At 42.7% G+C, this 24,682-nt stretch overlaps 1 protein-coding gene across 5 annotated transcripts in view; it reads right to left on the reverse strand.

Moving 5' to 3' along the window:
• Window positions 1-24,682, reverse strand: part of DPP6 (dipeptidyl peptidase like 6) — a 447,472-nt gene that overhangs the window by 209,880 nt on the left and 212,910 nt on the right. The window contains exon 1 of one of the 5 annotated variants that reach the window (XM_072328924.1): window positions 469-660. The exons of the other annotated variants lie outside the window; for them this stretch is intronic. Within the exon in view, the coding sequence (XP_072185025.1) occupies window positions 469-525 (57 nt within the window). The 5' untranslated portion in view covers window positions 526-660. Of the gene's footprint in view, window positions 1-468; window positions 661-24,682 lie in introns of those variants that run through there. 5 annotated transcript variants of the gene reach the window in all.

A 24,682-nucleotide genomic window follows, 5' to 3' on the forward strand; every position in this document is an offset into this window, starting at 1 on the left:
CATCCCTCCGAGGAAACGTCACCCCCCCCAAAATCCCAGCAAGTACCGCACAAAGTCAGGAGACGAACCCCACTTTTGCACTGTTCCATCTGCCTGCAGAGTGACCGTAACCCTCCTGCAGCAAGAAGGGGCCTCTATCCCAGCACTCTGCCCCACACATGTAGGGACCGAGATACGGAGCAATGTCCTGCAGCCCGGTGGAAGAGGTACAGTCAGATAAAAATAGCACAATTCACCTCCCATCCTGTCCTCCCCCCCCCCCAATCCTCCCAAGCCTCCACACACACCGACAGCAGACCTTGAGCCCAAATGCACAGCACTTTCCTCCTGCCACTGACTGGTGACTCAGTTGCCAATCATTTTAGGAACGCACACAGCCATAAAATCAAACTGAAAGATCAGACAAGAAACACCGAGCTACACAACGCAAATCCGTATCTGTTTGTAACAGAGGAAAAGAAGCGTTACCTGATCCTGCTGCTGGGCTTGTTTCCCTGATGCATTTTGCTCCTTGGCTGTAGTCATGCTCACCTATTTGTGCCCACCGCAGTGGCAAGCCAGGATTTGAATGTGTGTGTGTGTGTGTGTGTGTGTGAGTGTGAGCTGGTCTGCGTGTGCTCAGACATACACGCGCGCGCACACACACATACACACAAAGACTGGAGGGATGAGTAACTAGTCCATCACTTAAATCACCAGCTGAGAAATTTCCCACCCCCGGCAAAATCAAAAACAAATGTATATATATATATATATATATATAAAATATATATATATGCAAAAATAAAAATAGAAAATAATAATAATAATAAAAAAAAATCTCTAGCCTGGCTGGCTTCCCTCTTGAGCCTCTAAAAATCAAAGCAAGAGCAGAGAGAGAAGGATGCTGTGGGGGCTCCTTCAATTAGCAACAGCCTCTGCAATCGTCACAGAAACAATGATAACTGCTTGGCAACCGGCGACGGGCAGCCGGGAGGCAGAGCAGCGCTCCGCGCTCCGCACCTCCCCACCGGCAGCCCCCGCCGCTGCGCATGCCCCGCCGCCCCCGCTCACTGTGCCGCCCGCCGGGTACAGCGCTGGGTCCCGGCGGTGGATGCGCGCTCCCGGTTGGGTCTGGAGGATGCTTCGGGAACGCGGGTTGCCACCGATGGGATGCTGAGAGAGCAGGTGCTCTAAGCACCCCCTCCTCACGCCCCATCCTCCGGTCCTCTCTACGTCCCTAATGGGATGGGGTCACTTTGCATGACTCTTACTGCCCACGGGGTGTGTGAGACACAGGATTGTGCTCTGTTCTGCACTTGTCCGAGCTCTCTCCCCAGCGTAGCAGAGCTCTACTCACAAACAGACCTTCCCAGCCCTCCTGCCTTGGCTGTCATACATAAGGCACACTTCAGGTATTGCTCTGCCCATGTAAAAACTTGGGGCGATGTGAAGGATGCTGTAAATGGGACAAGGATTAATACAGCCCCACATTCACCTCCACATCGGGCACCCTGATGCTGCCACAGTGCTGCTTTCCACCCCCACACACCCTGCAACCAGCCCACAGCCCTGCTCTGTGCTGTAGGACAAAACTCAGTGTCCTCTCAGGAGTGATAACTGGGATCTGTGCTGAGTCTGCAAATCACCAGCTAAGGAATATCAGGGTATTTATCCAGCAAGCGATTACGCTTCATTTGACCCGTAATGTTACATTGCTGGTAATGCTACCAGGTTGCATTAACCATGAACTCCACTGGATGCAATCCACGGCTCTGCTGGATGCCATCACTCCTTATACTCGGGGTGAATTTGATGCTCAGCTGAGCTTTGCTAGAGCTCAGCTTCCAGCCCCCACAAAGTATTCCCGTGTTTCCACCATCACATAGAACACCAGCTCATAGAAACCACAACACAAAAAGCCTGCAATGTATAATTGTGCTGGTAGGAAACTGGACAACCTCACCTGGTCCCAGCTGCCATCCAGATCCCATTCCTGCATCCAGGAACAGCTCATTAGAGGAGTGAACAGCACCTCTCCAGCAAGAAGCAGTAATTCACACTTCAATCTAACAGCTTGTGTCAACCTCTTACTGGGTTCTCTTTAGTCCCAATAGGTTTAGTCACAATATGTTTATAGTGAGGTTACTCCCACTCAGGTATTTTTCCCCAATCATATGAACAGAATTACTTTCAAGGGCTGTACGAGTAGACCAGTTTTTCACTTGCCTTGGTCTGTTTTCCCACCTGCTGTGGGCAGGAACGGAGTCTCCCTTTACTCCACACACTTTTGCTGTCTTTCTTCCCAAGAGGAATTCAAACAAGACAATTACTGAACTTAAACTATGCCTTCACTGAAAAGATGTATATATCTCCTTGTGTCTGTTATCCTCTGTTAACCCTTGCACGCCCTCTCCATGCATACTGAATTCTTCTGCAGTCAGCAATGTAAGACATGGTTTTTACTACCTCTGGAAATGGCCAGACCTACATTATAGGTTTATTTTTTTCCTTGTTGTTAAGCACATAGGAAGTTAATTGTGCTAATTAGTCCAGCAGTTTGCTATACAAATGCATATGGCTTAACCTCATTACATAGGTGCATTATGACTGAGTGTTCTCACTGCATGCCAGAGTGTTTTGGCACAGTTATTCCAGTGCTACTGAAGCTCACTGGTCTCTCTGCATGGCGGTACCTCTCTGCCTTCCCTGCCTGTACAGGGGGTCTCATCCCTTTAGATGGCCACGAGTCATCTGCTGGGGTTGGCAGATTTCTCACCCTGTAATAGGGGAAAATTAATCTCTCATAAGATTCAGCCAACCAATAAAGTTGGTGCCCTACCATAGCATGGAGGTCACACTGCATGGCTTCACCCTGCTGATGTGTGAGCAGATTACTCCATGCCTGTTAATGAAGGCTGGATATTAGGGCAATTTCTTCTCAGGAAGAATTGTGAGGCATTGGCACATGCTGCCCAGGGAGGTGGTGCAGTCATCCTCTCTGGAGGTGTTCAAGAACCGTAGAGCTGTGGCACTGAGGGACACTGTTAGTAGACATGGTGGGGATGGGATTGTGGTTGGACTGGATGACCAATGTAGTCTTGGTAGCCAAAACACAGTAAGGATTGTGTCTTATCAGCCATTACAGCAAAGTATGCTAGGGAAAGTGCAGAGCAGCCCCTTTGCAGGAGCAGTGTCAGTGCAGAGCATTCCCAGCCCCTGTGTGTTACAGAGGGCAGATCCAAGAGCAGCCTGTGCTCACAGGGAGCCTGCCAGCTGCACACATCAGTTGGAGGGAGCTGAGACTGAGCAAGGACATTAATAAGCTGGCAGCAGCAGCAGGTAGAGTTATTGGATGCAGAGCCCTTCTGCTCCTTTGAAGCCTAGGGTTTTGGCTATATCACACCAGGTTATTAATCCCCCCTTCATTACAACATCAAGGAAGTCGAAGCCAGTGGGCAGAATGGGTAGAAATGAATCCTACTTGATTAACTACACCTTCCTACAGCCTGCTAATGCTCTCCCCTCTACAGATGAAGACCAGATCCCAGGCAAAGAGTTCTTTTACTTTACTTTTTAGTGGGGCTAACCCATTAGTACCTGGGATGCTGTAATGTGCTGCCTCCAGCAGAACACACCAGACGATCTGCCTTTGTACATTCAGTCCCTCTGAGCTCCACACTCAGCACAGACTACTTGCCATTGGTTTGCTTTCAGCTCAGGGAAGACACATGGCCCAAGAAAGTACTCTGGCAACCTGCAGCAATGTAAAAACATACTCCCAGGTAGGTTACAAAGGAAAAGAAGCCCTAAAAGCTATAGTTTTCAGGATACAGTGTTTTGGAGGTAGCAGATGTTAGTGCGACAACTCAGTAAGAGAGACAGACTGCCAGCAAAGACACCCACGAGGAGAAGGTGAGAGGAGCATGTAAAAATGTTGTAGGCATGGATTTTAACGTTCAGACATTTGAAAGGTGACTGATGTAGCTCGGATCAAAACACATTCACAGAATACAAGGTGAGCTGTGCTCAGTAGAAAGCAGTGCTGCTTTCCAGCAGGGAGATAGAAGGATGGGGACCCGACCTCCTGACAGCTCCAAGTCTCCAAGTCTTGAGTTGATACGTTTGCAGCTATCTTATTCTCCCACTGCTCCAACTTTTCTAGAGGATGTCAAAGAGTGGGGAATGAGAGGGATGAGTCTGTGCAAGGCAGGCTGCCCATAGCATTACTATGGTTCTGCAGATATGTCAAGTCATGCTGGTGACCAACTGACTCTTTGCAGTCCCAGTGACAAAATATCACCAACCAGAAAAGCAATGGCATATCCCCTATAGATCCTATTGGAGATCATAGTCAAACCAGAAGGGTTGCACAGTTAAAAAAACTCTCTGTTTAGGATTTCATGCTTTTAGAGGCCATCTCAGAATCGTTAAGGAGTTGAACCTCCTCTGCCGCAGCTTAAAGCCATTCCCTCACATCCTCACAGAAAAGCAGCAAGATATACCAACTGTTCATTCTGGAAGTCTCTGCTCCGTGTTTGTCTGAATAAGCTCTGGAGAGGGAGAAATTAATTTTGTTTTGAAAGCGCAGTTTGTTGATGAGGATATGCATTAATTAACTTTATCTTGCACCAGCCTTGCTCCGCCACCCCTCTCCTGTTGTCTCCAACATGTTTGTTCTACCAAGAGAGAGTGACAAGCGAGTCTTTATGTCCAGTTGACTCTTTCGAGGTTCCACTGAGTGGCTTGGGGATGCACTCAGATGGCTTCCAAGACTTCAAAGGTTTTCTGAGTGTGCTAGAGGCAATAACAGACTGTGAACACAGTCACAGATAAAAATACATCACGTTTCCATTACCCATTACCAAGATCGTTAAGAAAGCAATTGATGTAGCATTTTCCTTTAACAGATCAAAACCAGTTTATCTAGTCAATGCCACCAATTATGCACATCAATGAATATCTGTTTCTACAAGGAGAGCACATAAAAATGTTTCTACAAGTTATCTGAGACAGTCTTCCTCTATTTGGAGCAGAGGACAGAGAGACAAGGGGCATGGCAAGAATAATTTACCGGTCTATGGAACAGTCCTGTAGTGTTGCCTCTTTTTGCGCATTACAGAAGCTTCTCCGAGGTGCATTTTTTTTAACTTGGGCATGGAAGTGTGGTTTAAATTGGTTATAACAGATTTATCCGCTCCACAGTATTCTGCTGTTTTCTGCTTCTTGCTGCTGCAGCAAGTTCCAGGATCTCTCAGTTCATGGTAAACAAATGAGACAGTGCTAGGAGGCAAGCTGTGAAGAAGCCTGCTCGCTTGTGTGCAGCTTAGAGCTATTTTGCATGGCACTTCCCTGCCTAAATTGGAGCGTATCTCTGGGGAGCATGACCAGTGCCTCTGCCCTACTCACTTCTGTACTACGTCTCCTCTTTGCTTTGCTTATCCCGAAGATCAAGCGGGCGTACCGAGTGTCAGACTTTTCTACTTCAGTTTTTCAATAACATTATTTCTGATCATCTGTGGAGTTAGTTTTGAGCCAGCACCTATATTTTAACACACCATCACAACTCCAAAGGCACATTATTAGCAGTGCCATAGCAGTTTGGCACCGTGTTACTGCTGCGAGGAGCACGGACAGTACTGCTGGTTCTTCCCTTCCCCTCTCTCCGTTCCTGCTGGTGTGACCTTGGCAGCTGTAACACAACAGATGCCTCTTCCTCGCTTGTTTATCTGTGCAAGGGACTTCTGAGGACCCAGCTTCTGTGCCAGCTGTGAATCGTCTCCAAATTGGTTTTTCAGAGTTTTCCTCCTCACAGTCTGGCTTACTATTTTTGCTCCCCATGATCTCAAGGATTGATTTTCCATTTCCCCATCTCCTTTATTTTTTGGATATAGCTGAGTCCCCCCCTCCCGCATTGCTTCAGCACAGGTGCTTTCTGGCTGTTGTTTTGGAAGGGAGTGGAAGGGTTTGTTTCTATATTTCTAGCTACAACAGTGATTTATAGGGTGTATAAATGATCTGCATATAAGATGATGACTGCTTTAAATGTAAATGTTGTGAAAGACATCTTATGTAAGCACATACAATTGCCTGAGAGATCCTCGTACATAAAAGCCACAGCTGGAGCAAGTGGCTTTTTAAACATTTGCTTTATGAAGCACAATTTTCTTTGCAATGGTTGTTATTTTTCATTTACTTTTCCAGCAGCTTTAAACAAAAAGAAAAAGAAGGGAAAAAAAAATACTTGAACCTACAACATGATCTGTATTCTTTCAGTAATGGAATTCTGTAAAACACTGATGCTGTTAAGTAGATGGATGCATATAACGTACATTCATTTTACAAGTGTTGTGTTTCATAGCTTCATAGAAAGGCTTAGGTTGGAAAGGACCTTAAAGATCACTGAGCGTCATTCCCCTGCTGTGGGAATAAAATAGTTAATGCACATCTCCTTCACATAACTCACAGGTCTCTGTAATTACACATATATGATATGCCCCCCATATTTATTTAAATATGAATCAGACACATTGCCTTTGCAAGTGGCACAAGCAATTGCCTAAATATGTTGCAGTATAGCAACAATGCCAAACAAAGATACAAAAACTGAGTTCACTTTAGCTTACAGGCATCAGCAAAGTCTTCTATTAACCCAACCTATTGCCTACTTGCAAGAGATGCAAAAGAGATTAAAAACCTGTTGCCTAAATGTCAGCAGTAGTAAGCAATAGCAAGTCCAACCATAAAGGTTGGAAAAGACAACTGAGATCATCAAGCCCAGCCACTGACCCATTATCACATCATGTGCTTGGCTGTGCACAGACTTTGCAACAACCAATATCTTCTGGAAAGCTCTGGGTCTGCATTTAGCTCTACCTGCAAAATATTCACAATTGTGATTGAATTAGGAGAGCCTATGAAGTCTCACCGCCACACAGGAACTCATACTGCAAAAGAGAAGATGCAACACCCATCATTGCACGCTCCGTAGAGCAGATCAGACTTTTTAAATAAGATGAGGACAGATTTGATCATACCTGAGAACACTGCTGGCACTTTATTGCAAATATTACCCAAAGACTTGTCTTTTGGGTGCATTTTCTAGGGATAATAAGGCAGCTTAAGGCCTGTATTTATTCACTGAATCAGCAGTCTTTTCATTTCTCTTGTTCTCCTCCACAGATCAAGACTTCTGTTGCTGTAGGAAGTGGCTGCTGAAAAGGACATTTCAGGCTTACACTTAAAAGAGCCCAGAATAGTGGAAATAGAAGTTGGCCAGTGGAAAAAAATCAATTCCATCTGCCTTATAAAGTAATCCAAAGCACTGAATTGCTGGGTTAACCAGCAATTTCACCTCATGTTGTAGTTTGGTGATATCAGAACAAGTAACAGCTTCTCCGAAAGGAGAAATACGAGAAGAAAGCATAATAGATTGATGGGAAAAGTACACACATTCATGTTTGCCAGTAAATCTGAGCTGCAGGAAAGGGAGGTGACTGTAAAAAGCTTTAATGGACAGGATGCCTCAGTAATACTTTGCCTGATCGCTCTGGCCCTTCCAGTAGTCAAAGAAAAGTCAAGCTAATAGGAAAATCCTAATCAAGCTATTAATTATGTCCAGAAGTGAAGTCAAGAGGCAAGCATTCCAAAACAAATTAATCTACTTTCAGCAGAGCTTATTCCCTTTATAGATGCCAGGAACGGGGCTGTACATGACTGAGAATTACACCAGTAGTAATGTAGTCAGTTATGGTCTAGAAAGAAAGCTTTAATTCAGTATTCTCTTGAAACTGACTTCACTTCAGTTGTATTAACAACAGAACAACATGGTCGTGATGCAAGAGTTACCTTTTAGACACGAAACTGCTGGCTTACCCATGTGGTCATGATAGATATAAACTGCGCACTATAATTTTCTTACCACAGCCATAATTTTTAGCAACGCTATTACAGTATTCCAAGTAGTTAACGTTAAATCTACCTTTTTAGAGATTTAATTTTATCCCTATTAAGAGTATGCCTTGTTAAACTTAACAGAAATGGAGACAAACACAGATGGTAGAATATATCCTTCTGAAACACAAAGGCTTTTTGCTGAAGGAGCCTATCCTGGGTACCAGAACCCTTCTTCACCATGATTTTCCTTCCACGAGGAAGGGGCAGTTGATTTACCTGGGAGGAAGCTTTTTTCAAGAAACAAAGATTGTAAGTATCTTCATCAGATTTTACACTGTAAATGAGGCTTAAATGTCTATAATCAAAGACACTTGATTGCTTTAAAAGACTGGTACAGCTTCCATCCTGGCACAGACCTATGCATCTTCTTCTGCCAGGCACTAAAGCTCCTTGACATTACCCTGCTTCTGTAAAGTGGATGTAAGTGGCACTGTAAGTGGCTGAAAGTGCAAGGCACATCCATTTTAAAACCTCCTTGCACAGTCAGAGAAGTGCAATGCAGGCAATATAAATGAAAATCCATTCCTGTGAGCTGAAGTCGAAACTGGAAAACATCTATTCATGAAATAATCCCATGACACATGGACATACAATCAATATAGTCAGCATACTGGGAATTCATTGGAATGACATTGTAAGAAAAACAATCTCTTCTTTATGTGTGTATATGTATTTATTTATTTATCACACGTTTGTATTTCAGCAGCTTCCAGGAGCTGAACAACCCACGGTTCTCCCTTGCTTTGGGCTGGAGATGCTTCCAACAGAATGTACCTTGCTGAAAATAATTTATAGTCTCAATAAGAATATTCTGCCTGCCATCTGCCCAGCACGTAGCTCTTTATTCCTCAACAGCATCTTTGCAATTACTGAGTTTTTCTGGCTAAAGTTTGACTCACCTTCCACTGAACCTCACTGTGTTTCTACCTGTGGTTCCGGCCACTAATAGCCTTAATGGGCCCAGGACCTGCGGTTCACCCTTGTCTGTATCTGACCATGCAGCTCAGCATTATAAAAATGCACAGCTGTAGTTTGCGTAAAGAATCAGAGCATAATGTAAAACACAGGGCTTTATTCCTTTTGAGCAATGCACATCTGAACTACCATTAATGAATGAGAATCCTGATCCATCCACAGTGGGACATCATGGTGTATTTACAGTCCAGAATCCATTACAGCTAATACTGCACTATTTACACTCATCTGCCATAAATCTAGTATTGTTGTGATGGCTATTCCATTTAACGTACTCTAGGAATGCTTTGCAAGCCAGTATCAATTATGTTTGGAAATAAACTGATGCTTTCGGTTAAACAAAATGAAAACATTCTTCCTCTGAGAAATGCAGTACTTTGTATCTGCAGCTATTTCAAGTGAATCTTATGTTTTATTCAATTAAGTACCACTGAAGATGACAATGATTCAGAAAATATTAAATGAAAGTATCGATTCTGCACTAATATAGTTGAATGAGCAAGGGACTCCTACCAATAACATGATCACGATGCATCAAACTTGCCTACAACTTTAAAGTAGTTCCTTAATTTTGCAGTAGTTCTTTAAAGATATTTTCGACTCAGAGAAGATTTTTTTCCTTCTATCCAACACGAATCTCCCCTGGTGCAACATAAGGCTGTTCCTTCTCATCCTATTGCTGTTAGCTGGGAGCAGAGACCAACCACCACCTCAACACAACCTCCTCTCAGGCAGCTGTAGAGAGCATTGAGGTTTCCCCTGAGCCTCCTCTTCTCCAGACTGAACAGCCCCAGCTCCCCTCCATCAGACTTGTGCTCCAAACTCCTCATAGCTCCGTTGCCCTTCTCTGGACACACATCTTTCATTCAATCCACATCACAGCTCTTAAAAACGTCACTGAAAAGTCCTTACAGGTCTGGAGTCTTTCCAGCATCATTCTTTATAATTACGTTGATTATTAGCATCAATTTTTATTTCACTCTTCACCTCAGAGGAACAACAAATGTCTGCCAGCATTTACAAAGTATTCAAGCAAAAATTACTTTACCCACTGTGGAAACATAGGCAGTGTTTGGATGAGGGAGGGCAGCTCCTCCCAGACCACATCATCCCCTAATGACAAGTGAGCCATCAGCTAAAGGATAGCACCAGGCAGCCTTTTCCAGGATTATCTTGAACTATTGACCCTTCACTCAGGTCCAAAATACTCTTGCAAACCTAAGAGTGAAAACATTCATAATAAAAGGGATAGTTCTTACGTGCATGATTGGACAGGTTATTAGAAGATCTAACTCCTCCAAATAGGAGAAGGGAGGGAGAGAACAAAGCTATGACTCCATCCTCATACAGTTACAGCACAGCGAGTGTTCAGGGCAGCAAGATCCTAAACTTTTAAGAAACACTCCAATAACATCCAAGGTAGCCCGCAGGCAATGGAGCCTCCATACACCTGGAAGACCTTTCACCCCATACCAGAGACCCAACCAGACACCTCTGTCTCACAGCTCATCCTCTCTTGCATTTGTCTTAGTAACAATCTTGAGGAAATAATAATGCATTCCCAAACCGCCTCCCACAGCGAGCCATAAACCATGAGTTTCTGCCCTTCTTGAAGCAAGGGAAAAACCTGACTATGTTAACCAAAACCTCAAAACCCAAAAGAGAAATAAAGAGGCCAGAAAATATATTTCTTTAAAAAAAGAAGTCTACACTTTTGTTTTTAACTTTTCTTTTTGCATGGATTATTACTTCTCGAATATTCAGGTCTGACAGTACAGCTACTCATCCACCCAGACATTTAGCCAACTTGGCAATACTTAGCTGTAATGACTTCAAAGCCTGAGGAAGCACGGAAACATTTCATGCATCAGATCTATTTAAGAACATATACAAAGCACTGCTCACAAGCCGTAACAGAAACAATATTGTCCCAGCAATAAAACCATGGAATGGGGAAAAAAATCACAGATATATTTCCCACTTTATAATTTCATATTAAAAATAAAACACAGTGAAAAGTGAACAAGATTTTGGTCATGCAGCTTTCATGGGAGAAACTGTAAAGAAAAAAAAATACAATATGTACACTCCCTAATGCTAAGAGACATTAATATTTTTGCAACAATTTACTATTATTATTATTATTATTTTTACTCCTAATGTTAACATGATGACAGTGAACGCTTTTTGTTCATGTAAACACAGCAGTGTGGACGATACCTGACCAGAAAGTACAAGAGGGTGAATTAATTCTCAGAAAGCATAAGAAAACAGGAAGGATGCTTTGCTTTTGTCTTCATATTAATACTTAACATTTGACTTAAATTGTAGAGTTTGAGTAGCCTCCCTTAAATGTGTTACTGCTAATCAGAGCAATAGCAATATGCTTGGTTTTGATGCAAGTTTCCAGATTCTTCCCAAGAATGACTCCATGAGTGATAACAACATCATGGTGTTTGATTGGAACTCAAACAAGCACTGGGAATGCAAGGAGGGTGCAGAGAAGTGGGGATTGGATTCTTGGCAGGACCCTGGGCTCCATGGGCTAGATCTGACCCAGAGGCTGACACCTGAGGAGTCCCATTGTCTTGGTCTGATGTTCTCTCTGTGGTCTCCTTTACAAAAATAACACCAGTAGTTATAGATTTCTCTGTGTTACAATCGTTCAAGCCTCAGAATATACTCATCAAGCATCTCTGAGCACAGCTCTGAATGCAGCGTTCCCAATGAAGCTGCAGTGCTTGCTTATATAATTATATTTATATAATTACATTATAATTACCCTCTGTATTATCCTCTATCCCATTTTTCATTCATTTTAACATCTTGTTTGCATTTTGTTAATTCCCTTTTCTCTGAATCCTGCTAAGCTCCTGGCCTCACTGATCTATTGTGGTGTTGCAGCTCCAGAGGTGCACTGTCATCCAACCAATTACTGTTGTCCATTATCAACTAATTTCCATTGTCTATAAAAAAAAACTCAAGGTCACACTCTTCCTCTGCAGCTTTGGTCTGATCACCCCAAAGAGTATGCCACTAATAATTACTAGTTAAATACTAAAACAGAGGAATTGCAAACACATTAGCAGCACTCCAGCTATGAGGATTACATGGGAGGAGGAGATTATCACAAATGCAGATCCCTGAAGGCTGAGCACTTGCAATTCCTATTTGCATGCCTGGAGAGAGAGTTGCAAAGCTATAGGGCTGCTTTGACACAGTAGAGTAACAACACAAAGAATTGCAATGGAGGCATGCATGCAAAGCGGGCTCCCTTTGCACTGTAAAACAGATCCTACATTGTCATGGCCTTAGTTCCAAAAGCTATGAATAAAAACGTCATCTGCAAGAAACATTACAGCTGCAAAAGAAGAGAAAATGCCAGGGGAATAAAGGCAGGTAACCAAGTAGCAGCAAAAATGAGGGCCATCACTGTAGGGCATACCTGCAACCCTGAGACGTGGCAGGGCTGAAGCAACACCTCTAACAGTTAGAAAGGAGACAAACAGAACATCATATCTAGGACAGGACAGGATGCTGCACATTGCTGTTGTTTCATCTCCAAATGAGCATGGGAGCCCTCCTTTGGGAAGGAGCTCAGCACTGAGAAAAACCGGAACTACTACATCATATTCTTCAACTTCTGTTCAGTATTTTGTGATATCATCACCTCCAGTCCTGCTTGAAACAATGTGGTTTGCCATCCTTACTTCTTATGAGGCCAATAATTGGCACAGACAGAGCTGAGCTCCTTGAATATAGAGTCTCAAAGGCAACTTCTGCCAATGGAAGACATAAGATTTTGCACAGATTAAAGCTTATTATGTATTGTGTTGAAAGACTCTTCACAGTCCTATCCCTTACAAAACTTGACCTGCAACATGAAGCACACGATGGACAAGATTCTTCCCCTTTACCTCCACAATATTTGTAAGTCTAATACTCAAAACAAGGCACACATTGCATAAGGATTTGTAAGAGCCCACCAAATGCTGGTAGATACTGTTTAATGAACACTTACTCTCAGTTTACTTTTATCTCCTGGCAATGTTACTGATGCTGTTTATTCTTCCTAGCTATTTTTTGATCATTTTCATGTGATAATGTGTATTTATTAAGTAGATCGATATTTTGCATGCTGCACTTTCAGGAAAGCCAGATAAATTATAGACTTTGCTTGACATTTGTCTCCCAGTGCAACAACATGTCTCAGAAACTCAAGTAAATTTACAAGCTAAGAATTCCCTTTTCCTGAGTCTGAGCAAACAATCTTCTATCACTGCTGGCAGAAACAAAACATATTTCTCCCTTATCAGTAAAACTGTTGTCAATGAATTGCATTAACACTGAATTCTTTTCTCAAGCATTGCTAGTACACAGAAACTGCATTAGTTCCTCTTTCTCTGGTCCTCTTGAACCACTCCATCCTTGGAGATGGATCAGGAAACCTCTGCCAAAGCTTTCATCTCCACTTGTTGCTTCTATCTGAGTGCTGAGATGCAACTTGTTTGGATCCAGTGCACTGTGAACTTCTAACAACTCCTAATTGCCTAACTATCTGCTCTGGCATAATGATAAAACCTCTTAGCATTCTGTGCTACCCCTGGGAAAGCATATTCCTAGTCTCTGATGTGACCTTCATCTTTTTCTCTCAATACCAATGGCAAAGACCTCATGCAGCTCTTTGCAATGACAGCCTCATCTATCATACCTTACTCGTGCCTCTTAACACCTATTTCACCTCTGCATTGCTACGCTGTTTCCGTGATACTTAAGGACATTGCTCCTATCTGTGTTCCAGTTACTGGTTCCTTAGCCCAGCTTAAGTTTTGTACACCATTTTCTTATTTCAGTGAAGATTATTTTTTTTGTGATGCTTTTTTTTTTTTTTCTCACAACAAAGCCATGACAAACTGCACTGGACAAAAGACCTGAACACTTTTTGAAAGGAAAGCAATAATCACAGATTCCCTCACTCTCCTTGTACATATGAAAGCACACATTCATTTAAGAAAACGTTTATGAATATATTGCTGTTTACATAGGTAATTTTAATTATTCAGGCCTCCAGCACATTGGGATGCTCATAAAGGGGATGGGAGGAAATGATCTGAAATAAAAACCTGTGAGTCTTTACATCCAAATCTCTGAGCAGATGATGTGTCTGATCGCTGTACTTGTCTGTTTGCTGAAGGGACTGAAAGGCTGATATTGAGGAGGAAACCTGCTCTCAACAGACTCATAGGGCCAAGTTGTCATTTATGTCAAGCTTCCTCTTGTGCTATTCTTGTCAGAGTGATATGAGGGGGAACTAAAATAAATGAAAATAAGGATGATGATGACACCTCTTATCTCCTAAGCCATCTTTCCAACAATTCAGCTTTTCCCTGGTGTATATTTCCCATAGACTGTGTAGATCTCTCTAAGCCCCAGGCTATACTATCCATCACGAGGGATCAGCTCAGATGCTCAATTGATGGCTCCATTTTCCCCGTTCTTAACTGAAGTTTTTAATAATTTTGCCCTTTTTTTTTCTCAGTTGAAACCTGTATCTGTATGCTGCTCCATCCCTTGGGTTAAGCAGCACATCCAAGCTCTTTGAATCCCATCTCACTAAGCAGTTCCCCCTTCATCTTCTATACTCAAATATTAAAGCATGCAGGTCATCAGCAACCAACAGAGAGGAGAAATTGCCATGTCCCACTTGTGTTTAATGTCTTCCTGAAGAGCCCAAAGGAGTTCTCTGCTTTCAGGGAGCAACATCCCACTGCAAACCTATTCTCCTTGTAACAGGCTTCTGACTGTCTTTTTTCATCAGATTTTTATAAGCATATCCTCTTCCTCTACTTCACTCGAATGTATTAACCTGTATTATTCGGAGATTAAATTAACTCCATTATTTGTGACTGTTCATCACTTCCATGTGTCTCTGTAGCCTTTACTTTCCCGCCTGTTACTCAAAGTTCCTCCCTTTATGGCTTCACACACAAATTCATTAACAGACTGTTTACTCCCTCATCAGAATCATTAAACAAAGACGCTAAATGAGACCCGACCTAATGCAGACAGCTGCAATGAGCAATTCCTTATCAAAAGCTTCGCGCTAACTTTCAGTGCTCTCTGAACTGTTTTCACACTGAGGCAGTTTCTACAAGCTTACAAATTTAGGCTTGCCGTATTATTTCTTAGAAATATAGAATCATAGAATGGCTTGGGGTTGGAAGAGACCTCAAAGATCATTCAATTCCAACCCTCCTGCCACGGGCTCTCATTTTTACCCTGAGACAAGTCGGTGAAGGAAGTCCATACCACAAACTAAAGAGCTCTTCATGACATTAAACTCATCTCTGCAGATGCTCCCTCCAAATCAATAGGAAAAACTCAATACATCTGTGGAGTCAGCAAGGACATTCACTACCACCAGCCATCCTCAGATTCTCTATGGAACCGGGGAGGTCGTGTGTAGGGTACACAGCCCCGGGCTGCTGAGGGTGTGAGTCAATTGGAGAGAGTCTAGGCAAGGCTCACAGATTTCCAAAAATACATCATATCTGAGGGAAAGAAAGAACTTGGATCATCCAATTTACAGAGGCAGAGAAGATGTAACCTCTCTCAGGAACTGCATGGGTATAATTAAACTTTGCCTTCGGATGAAAGAATGAACTAGATGACCTTTGGAGATACTCTCCATTCTTGTTTTCTCTGAAGCTTTGATTGCATAGGTTGCCTGCCAAATGTCCCTTCCAGAAAGCTGCCTCTACAACCAAAAGCTCTGCAACCCTAAGCTTTGGATTTCAGACCCAAAATGTGTCCATGCCTGCCTTGGGCTTGTGCTGCTCCTTGGACCCTCTTGCCCAGGCAAAGGATGCAGTTATCACACTGCAAGCCAGACCCCACAGACTCTTCCTTGCCACATTCCCAGTGCGCTGATTAATATCTACTATGCCGCATCTATCCCCATCTCCAAAACAGTATTTATTTTTTTTTTTAAGTTCTATTGGATTCCTGAATTTGCAGTGTTTATTTACAAATATAAATGCTTTAACTATAATACATCTGGTTTCTTTCACAGGCCCATGAGCCTCAGATTAAATCTGCTGCTTAATTACTATGCACTCAGATAGAATCACAGAATGACCTGGGTTTGAAGGGACCTCAAGGATCGTGAAGTTCCAACTCCCCTGCCTGGCAGGGCCACCAAACTTCCAGATTTACTAGATCAGGTTGCCCAGGGCCCCATCCAACCTGGCCCTGAACACCTCCAAATGCTCCTGTTTGTGATCTCTGCTGCTCCTTCCATCTCCTCTGCTTTCCCAGGGATGTCCATTGCTTCTTTTTCCTCACATACAGCCCTGTTTGCATAGGCTGTATACAGCCATACAGATCTTATTTGGAAACAGTTGTCAGCACAGGTATTTGGGGGGATTTGGTTTTAATCAGACACTTCATGTAACTTTTGTAGCTCTTCTATTTGATCATCCAAAGAGTGAAAATACCAATGTTTGCTTTAGAGATCTCTTCTCAAGAGCAAGTTGTGCTATCCAGCCTAGGGAAGAGATGTAGCTCTCAGTGAAACAAGCACACAGAAGCTTTTATTTGATCACAGAGATTCATGTAATCCCTTCCCTTTATTCCTCTGCTCGTTTATCTACAAATCATTCTCTCCCCATCCACCAGCTACAGCCTTTCATCATCTCCTCACAGCTCTCCTCCTGCCATGGCTCTGTGCTGAACCTTATCCCCAAGCATCCTCAGGTCACCTCATCCTTCCAGTCCACTTTTTCCCCAGCAGTTCAGCTTCTTCCCACCTGGAGAGTCCATTACTTCCTCCACTTTCTGCCCCTGGAAAGACACCAAGGATGTAAGTTTGCTATACAAACAAATCTCCCTACACTCTGTGCTGGCTGGTAATGATGGTACAGCTGCCTGCCACCACCAAAAGACAGAGGAGCATATAAGCACAAACTAACAAACAAAGCAATGTATTTTGCTGCTTCCTTTCCCACCTGCAACCAGGCTTGCCTGGCTCAGGGAGCCAGAGGGACATCAGTAAAGGAGAATGGATTTGCAATTGCTATTGCAATGTCAATTCTCATCCTGACTGTCACTGCTCTCTTATGCAAAAGCAGAGTTTGAATAGCTCTGCCATCCACACTCTCCATCCACTATGATGCTGAGATCAATGGAGAGCAGATTCCAGGCCCTCCGAAGTCAGGCTGGGCACTGCCTGACTGCACTTCCTGTAAATGCTTAACCCCCTGCCAAAATCCACCTACATAAAAATCACCTTTAGTATCCAAAGGAACGCTATGATCACTATGAAGATATTGGCAGCTGGCCTTGCCCCAGACTATATCTATATCACACATAAATAACATCTTCTGTAGTTGTTGTCTGGTTCTTACTAAAGACTGCTTGTAAATCTACATAAAACAACCTCTCTAGATGGTACAAAATGTACCATCTGCATGTATTTCTCCATGGCTGCAAACCTGGCTCTTCTGCCCACCAGGTAGCACTTGGATGAAATACCATGAGCAACGGATTGAGCAATCAGGCAGTGAAATGAGGAGGCAGAGAATGGATTATCCAGCCCTCACTGTTCAGTACCCAAAGCTTATTTACTGGATTTTATTTTTTCCCCAGTAAAAATACTCCACTCTGTAAATCTCTGTAAGTTAAAGGAAATGAAACAAATAAAAGAACAAAACAAAGCCTTGAATATAGTGTGACAATATCTTAGGTGAGATCAATTTGCAAAGCCTTTCAGAAATGAAGAATAGGATTATAATGGATTATTCCACTACAAGCTCTTGATGTTTTGTGTAAAAGCTCTATTTTTTTTTCTTCAGAGGAGATACTTAATACCAACTGCTGACAACCTGTAATACACAGTTCTTATAGGCTCCATGTGCTGCCTTGAAGGTGTGAGTGAAATTGCATGCAGAGAATAGATACGCATGCAGCAGCAGTAGAATTCCTGATAGAAGAAACTGTATTATAGTATTTCCTTCCATTCTGACACTTAAACACTACAAATCCCAAGTGAAATCTTACTTTAATGGTTATGAAACTTGTCTAATATCCAAACCAAAAGAAAGAGGATTATAAAGTAGAGGGAAAAAAATGTTGCCATATCATTGAAGTCCATCATGTCCAACAGTAGGCTACAGATAGAAGTATTCAACCTTGTAATTCCTGGAAAATATCATTATCCCTTGAAAAACTTCACTACTCCATCCATCTGTCCAATATTTTTGCCTAGAGTGACCACCTAAGAGCATCAGACTTGCCAGCTGTACTGAAAGATACACCCGCATCCAGAAATGCAAACAGGGAAAGAACAGTACAGAAGTTTGTGCATTAATGGGACAAATTCTCTTTTCCCCACCAGGAATTGGCCACTGAAAGTCTTTGTATAAATGAAACAGTGTAATACACCAAAAACTTTCCATGTTCGTGACACCTTCAACCCAATCCCAACCACTGGTTCTCTCCAGAGAATATGTAGCAAAAATGAGCCACACAGTGCATCTTCTGTTTTCCAAGGCAGCCTAAATGCAGATTTAAAACAACATCCAGCTGATGCTAAGTGGTCAGAGTCTTTCAACTCCCAGGGACCCACTGCTTTACATGTAAAATAGCAAGAAATGCAGCACCTGTTTTCTTTGTAACATCAGCTTGAGTGCTCTTCATTTAAAATCTCATCAGCATAATCATCTCTCTCTTAAAGAGAGAAATGTTGTGCCCAGTAATGACTTATGGGCACTGGAAGCCATTATCTTTGCTTCATAGCGACTATAGTTGTCACTACATCAATTGCATAGACCAATTAAGATATTCACATTATTAAGATGCAACAGTTAATAATACAAACGATGCTCTTCAGATCCCAACAAAACCTCTCTTATGGATTCTATGTAAGTACTTGTCCTGTGAGGGGATATAAGTAGTTTCTTGAGTTTGGGTTCCACATACAAACTAAACATATGAACGAAGGAAAGAAAAATGGTAGTTATAATCCTAAATATCATAGCGTTCCCCAAAGTGACAAGATCAATATTGCAACTTGGCTCTTGCTACTGTGACAGATGGTGCTGTTAAAATACTGAGCACATCTTCTCAGAAGAAAAAAAAATCGAAAGCGAGGACAATATATGTTGTCCTCATCCAATTTGCATTTTATGTTACTAACAAACAGGAGAAAACAAGTAGAAAACAGTTTTGCTTTTCTCCTTCAAATACACTTAAAAGGACTGTTGTATCTCCTTGGAATAGGGAAGTGCAGGATGCTTGCAGCAGCCTTAAGTCTGTTGGAAAAGTTTTCATTTCCTTCCCAACTGTGTTTTGCATTAATTTTACCAGGGCTCTTTCATTTTTAATAGACTCCTGAGCAAGAACTGATGAGATTGGAAAGATTACTGACATCTTTGTGAGCATTCTCTGCTGAGAGCCTTTTGCAAAATGCACCTGAGGACAGCTTAGGTTAGAGTCAGTTGTCTCCAGATCCTCTAGATATTCCAAATGAAGATTAGCTGAGATTCTTACTGAGGGTCAACAATCACAAAGCTCCTTTTGCTGCTAAGGATCCTCCCAGATGAAAAAGTAGAGGCTGAAAGTCATCTTCAAGATCTTTGCCAATTGAGACTATTCATTGACAGAAAGGTTCCCATTTTTCTACCTATCAAGGTGTCCAAGTTGTTTTAATTACCTCCACTCATCTGCACCACTAGAGCTTAATTCTCCATTGCAAGTTTTTAGGAGGTGCAACAATTGGCCTTGCTCTATTTATTGTTTTCTCATTTGGACTGTGGCATTTAGCAAAAGAGGCATCAGAGAATAAGCCAGGAGGAACTGTTTGCATTAATCACCACTCTGTGGAAGATTTTCTGTGTAAGCTTAGTCTTGACACTTTCATTAGTATCATCTAGTTTCAACCCTCCTCCTACATGTAGGGACACCTCCCTCTAGACCAGGTTACTCACAGCCCCATCCACCCCAGCCTTGAGTGCTTCCAGGGAGAGGACATCCACAACCTCATTGGACAACCTGTTCCAGTGTCTCATCACCATCACAGTGAAATACTCTTTCCTATTTGCACCTGGCTCCCAGATGCAGCACTCCCAGCTTTGTATCTGTCTTCACTGCCCGCCTTCTATTGCTGAGGGCAGAGCCACTGTGTGCTTAAGCTGAGCATATTTGCTGCAGCTGGAGTAACACTGCCCCATGGGCATGAACACTAGCACCAAAGGATTACAAAATCATAGAATCATTAAGGTTGGAAAAGACATCCAAGATCATAAAGCCCAAGTACAACCCATGTCCACCATGCCCACTGACCACATCCTTCAGGACCACATCTCCAACCATGACTGCAGCACCTCTCAGAGCAGCCTATTCCAATGACTTACTGCTCTGAAAAAATTTTTTTCCAAATATTCAACCTGAACACTCCCCTCCCAGCAAACTTGAGGCCATTCCCCCTCATCCTATTACTGCTACCTGGGAACAGAGGCCAACCCCCATCTCACCACCACCTGATGTTGAGTTTTGAAGAGGCCACACAAAACCACTCCCCATCCCAAGGGTATGTATGCTATAGGAAGGTGAACATCCTTACCAACCTTTTGGAGGACAAATTTTGTCTAGTTGCTTTGCGTTTGAACTGCCGGGTGCTGTAAACCCCACTAATTTAATTTACTAAACATAGGACATCTGCCAGTTACTGTAAATTTCTCTGTACAATCAGTCCACTCATTCAGATTACTGCTGGATCGTGTCATCTCTATGTGTTAAGGACAAGGGTGGAAAAATGGTGGCTAACCTTAGACAGTGGGAAACTTCAGAGGATGGAACACGTTAAAGTGGTTTGATTTACACTCCAGACAAAAATAAATGATGTATGCAGTTAGTAATGAAAATAATTAATGCCTGAGGAACTGGTAGAAGACAATTGGGAAGTAAGGTAAAGGAAGTGAAAAGGTGCTTTGGAAGTATCATGTCAGGTGGTTACAAGGAGTAATATATATTTATAGGAAACAAATAATTGTTGTTTAGATGTTGACAGGTAACGCTAAGAAAGAGAAACAATAACAAATCCAAGTGATCTAATAAAAAAAGCGCTGCTACGTTCCAGTGCTGCTGGGCACAACATAGTCAAGCTTGATGTCTAAATCTGGGTACAAATCAAACGTCTAACAGATCAGAATTTATCCTGTTTCTATTAAGTTTTTAATTCAGCAAAAACAGAAAAAAAGACAGAAAGAAAACTGAAAAAAAATGGAGCAGAGATTTTTAATGCCAAGAATAGAATGTAGAACAAGAATAAGCAAAAAATAGCAAATGAAAAGAGAGAAAAGAATTACAGAAAGCTCAGTATTACACGAGCATTGCCTTCTGTAATTAGAGGTGACTGTGTCAACAAGTCCTAGCAGCCACATTTTACACAGATTAACCTTGAAGTCAGATTCTGCTAGAAGCAGCAGAAATAGCGCTCTTGTTATAATCCTTTCACTTGTCTAGGTAAATAGAGGGGGGAAAAAACAGAGCCAGAGTTGATGGGTGAGGAAGATCAGAGTCCTCCACCATTACCCAGTGGAAAGAAAGCTCTGCAGTGCCAGCAGTGATTTCCTTCCTCTTTGAGTGGTTTAAAGACTTCAACTATAGGGGATGGAATATGTCTTGGATATGATAGGATAGGATAGTTGGAAAGGGCCTTCAAAGATCATCTAGTCCAACTGCCTGAAGTTCAAGCATATCAATAAAAGCATTAACCAAAAGCCACTTGAACAACAGCAGGCATGGGGCATCAATCATCTCTCTAGGAAGCCTGTCCCAAGCATCTGATCACCCTCACACTAAAGAAATTCTTGCTGATGCCTGGTCTGAATATTCCCTGGTGCAGCTTTGTGTCTTTTCCACACATCCTGATGGAGTATGTTCAGAGAACGTCAAGGAAGCTGGTGAGGGGTCTGGAACACAAGTCTTATGAGGAAGGGCTGAGGGAACTGGGATTATTTAGTCTGGAGGAGGCCAGGGGAGACTGACTACTCTATAACTACGTGAAGCGAGGTTGTAGCAAAGTGAAGGTTGGTCTCCTCTCTCATTTAACTAGAAATAGGATGAGACAGAATGGCCTCAAGTTGCATCAGAGAAGATTCAGGTTGGATGTAAGGAAAAACTTCTCTGAAAGAGCATTCAGGCACTAGAATGAGCTGCCCAGGGAGGTAATGCAGTCACAGCCCCTGGTCTAGAGGGAAATATTGATGGAAGGTGGACGGTTGGACTGGTTGATCTTGGAGGTCTTTTCCAACCTTGGTGATTCTATGGTTCTGTCATTGGTACCCAGTGAGCAGACAGTTTCTTTTCTTTTCCCAGCTAGCAGAACATATGAGATCAGGTCATATTCAGGCAAAAGGACAAAGAAATATCTATGCACTCTTGTACTTTACAGGTCTACTGCAAATTACTGCTGAAGAGGAGCTGTTGGAGAGGTAAGGATGAATTAACCAAAGCTACAAAGATGAACAATAATCCAGTTCCTGCTGCATTGGATGTAGGAAGCCCAGAGGAATGTTTGCTAGCAGTACCATGATGGTGGAAAAGGAACAATCGAAGAGAATGAAAAGCTAAATGATTCAGTCATAGGGCAGAGAAGCTAAATAGATTTCATTTACCTTTCCCTTTGGAAGGTGAAGGGGAAATAACCATCCCAAGGTGACCTTTTACAGGCAATGAAACAGAGGTGCTTGCAAAAGCAGATGTACAGAGAAGAGAGGTGAAAGAACAGTTCAGTAAATTAAAATGCAATAAATCACTCAGGCTGGCTGGTATCACTCCAAGAGTGGAGAAGAAATGAAGGTGAGAGACTGTTGAAAATATACATTTTAGTATGAAAGCCTTTGAATTGCAGCTCCAAAGCAGAAGGGCATGGCCAAAGTAATGTCCATCTATTAAAAAGAACACTGGAGACTGAAAGAGGGCTGGGAGCAATGTGTTACACAGTCTTGCCCCAAAAATGAGGAAGGGCGGAGAGGACACTGAGAGTAAAGGATGGGAAAAATCAATTCACGGCTTATTTTAAGGAGGTGGCAGATAGGGCCAAACCCACAAACCAGTGTAGTATTTGGCAGAGCAATTGAGCCAAATAAGATGAGAAGGGGAAGCTGGGGTCAAGCCACAAAATGCTTTACTATTTCTCTGAACAGACATCACCAAAAAGCTGAAGAGGCAATGGCAGACTTCCAAAAAGCCCTTCCAAGCACATTGTCCTCAGGATGATATTTGGGAAATAACCCAGGGATGGAGGGGAATAGGCTTCTGTCACTGTTTGTTTGGTAAAGAAAGCACAATATTAGACATGGATTTTTTCTTGGCACAGTGCAGGATGATGGCAATGATCCCTAAGAAGAGAGGGACTCACCTGACTGAAGCCATCTACACCTGAGCTCCCTGTGCAGCTCTCAAGTCAACAGCTCTCTGCCAGTACAGTCAATAGGAGGCCTAGGGGAACTTGAGTCAGCAACCATCAGCAACCACACCATTTTCTCTTCTATAAAGAGAGCTGGAGTGACTGGGACAAATACACACACAGACAAGAACTTTGCTGGAATTTATAGTTCAGAGAGGGAAATCCCACACAAACTGACATCACTGCCTTTAAGGCAGTTTTGAGCTTTTCTCATTTGTTTTCCCACTGCAAATACATTCAGACCTAAATAGACCACGCTGCTCTTACAGACCAGATTGGCAGCACAACAGCATCTTCACTGTAGCTGTCTCCTAGTACTGACAGATGTCTCATGAAGGTGATGGACCAGTTGTTTAAAGGCACAGAAGTTGAGGACCAAACGTTTCTGAGCTCCCCAGTGCAGGATTAGCTCACTGCAGTTCACCCTCCTCACCTCCTCATAGGAGAGCAGCAAGCAGGCTTGGCGGGGAAGAAGGACCAACAATGCCAGACTGCTGGAGTGCTTTCCTAGAGAGCTGTAATCTGCTCAGCCAGGGATGAAGCTCCAGGGGGACAGCAGAACCTTCTAACCTACTTTTCTCTTCAGACAGAAATTAAAATGCAGCAGCTGTTTCCCTGTGGAAGGCAGAGCTGTGAGCCAGCTCTTCACTCCATAGCTGAATCCTATAGAGCATCCCATGCAAGGGGAAGGGACAGGCTTCTCTTGTAGAGGTCAGCCTAGCTCATTAGATACTGAGCCTCCAGGCAAGCTGGTCAGCAGGCCATGAGAATCTTATTTACTTAAAGAATAATAATAATAATAAACAAATAGAATGAGGATTTTATCTGATTTATTCTTTGTTTCAGCTGAAAAATCCTTTTTTTTTTTCTCTAACCTTGTTTTCTTAAGACGGCCACAATACTACCAACACAATAAATGTCCCACTGACCTCACTGTACACCATGAGGCTCTTTAACTGGCAGAGGAAGCCCCAGGGACAGGGTCAGGCACCAGATCACCCTGCAGACACGAAGCCATATCCAACACCGTTAAATCTCAAAGCAGATCACGCATCACAGCAACTACCTCAAACATTTTTGGATTCCCATAGACATTTATCAGCCTCTTCTCCCTCCATTCTCTACCTTTACATTTAGGATTCAGCCAAACTAAGTCAGCAATAAGATTTTGGGAGATGACTGACTCGATAAAGCTTCTCTCCTTAATTTGTAGGCAAACAATCCCTGTACTCCATTGGATTCTGGCTGCCAGAACTATTAGATCAGCTAAATAGCTTGAAGGGATGAGGCCAAAACTCACAG

Source organism: Excalfactoria chinensis, chromosome 2 (genome assembly GCF_039878825.1).
Source record: "Excalfactoria chinensis isolate bCotChi1 chromosome 2, bCotChi1.hap2, whole genome shotgun sequence".
In the NCBI taxonomy this organism is placed as follows: Eukaryota; Metazoa; Chordata; class Aves; order Galliformes; family Phasianidae; genus Excalfactoria; species Excalfactoria chinensis.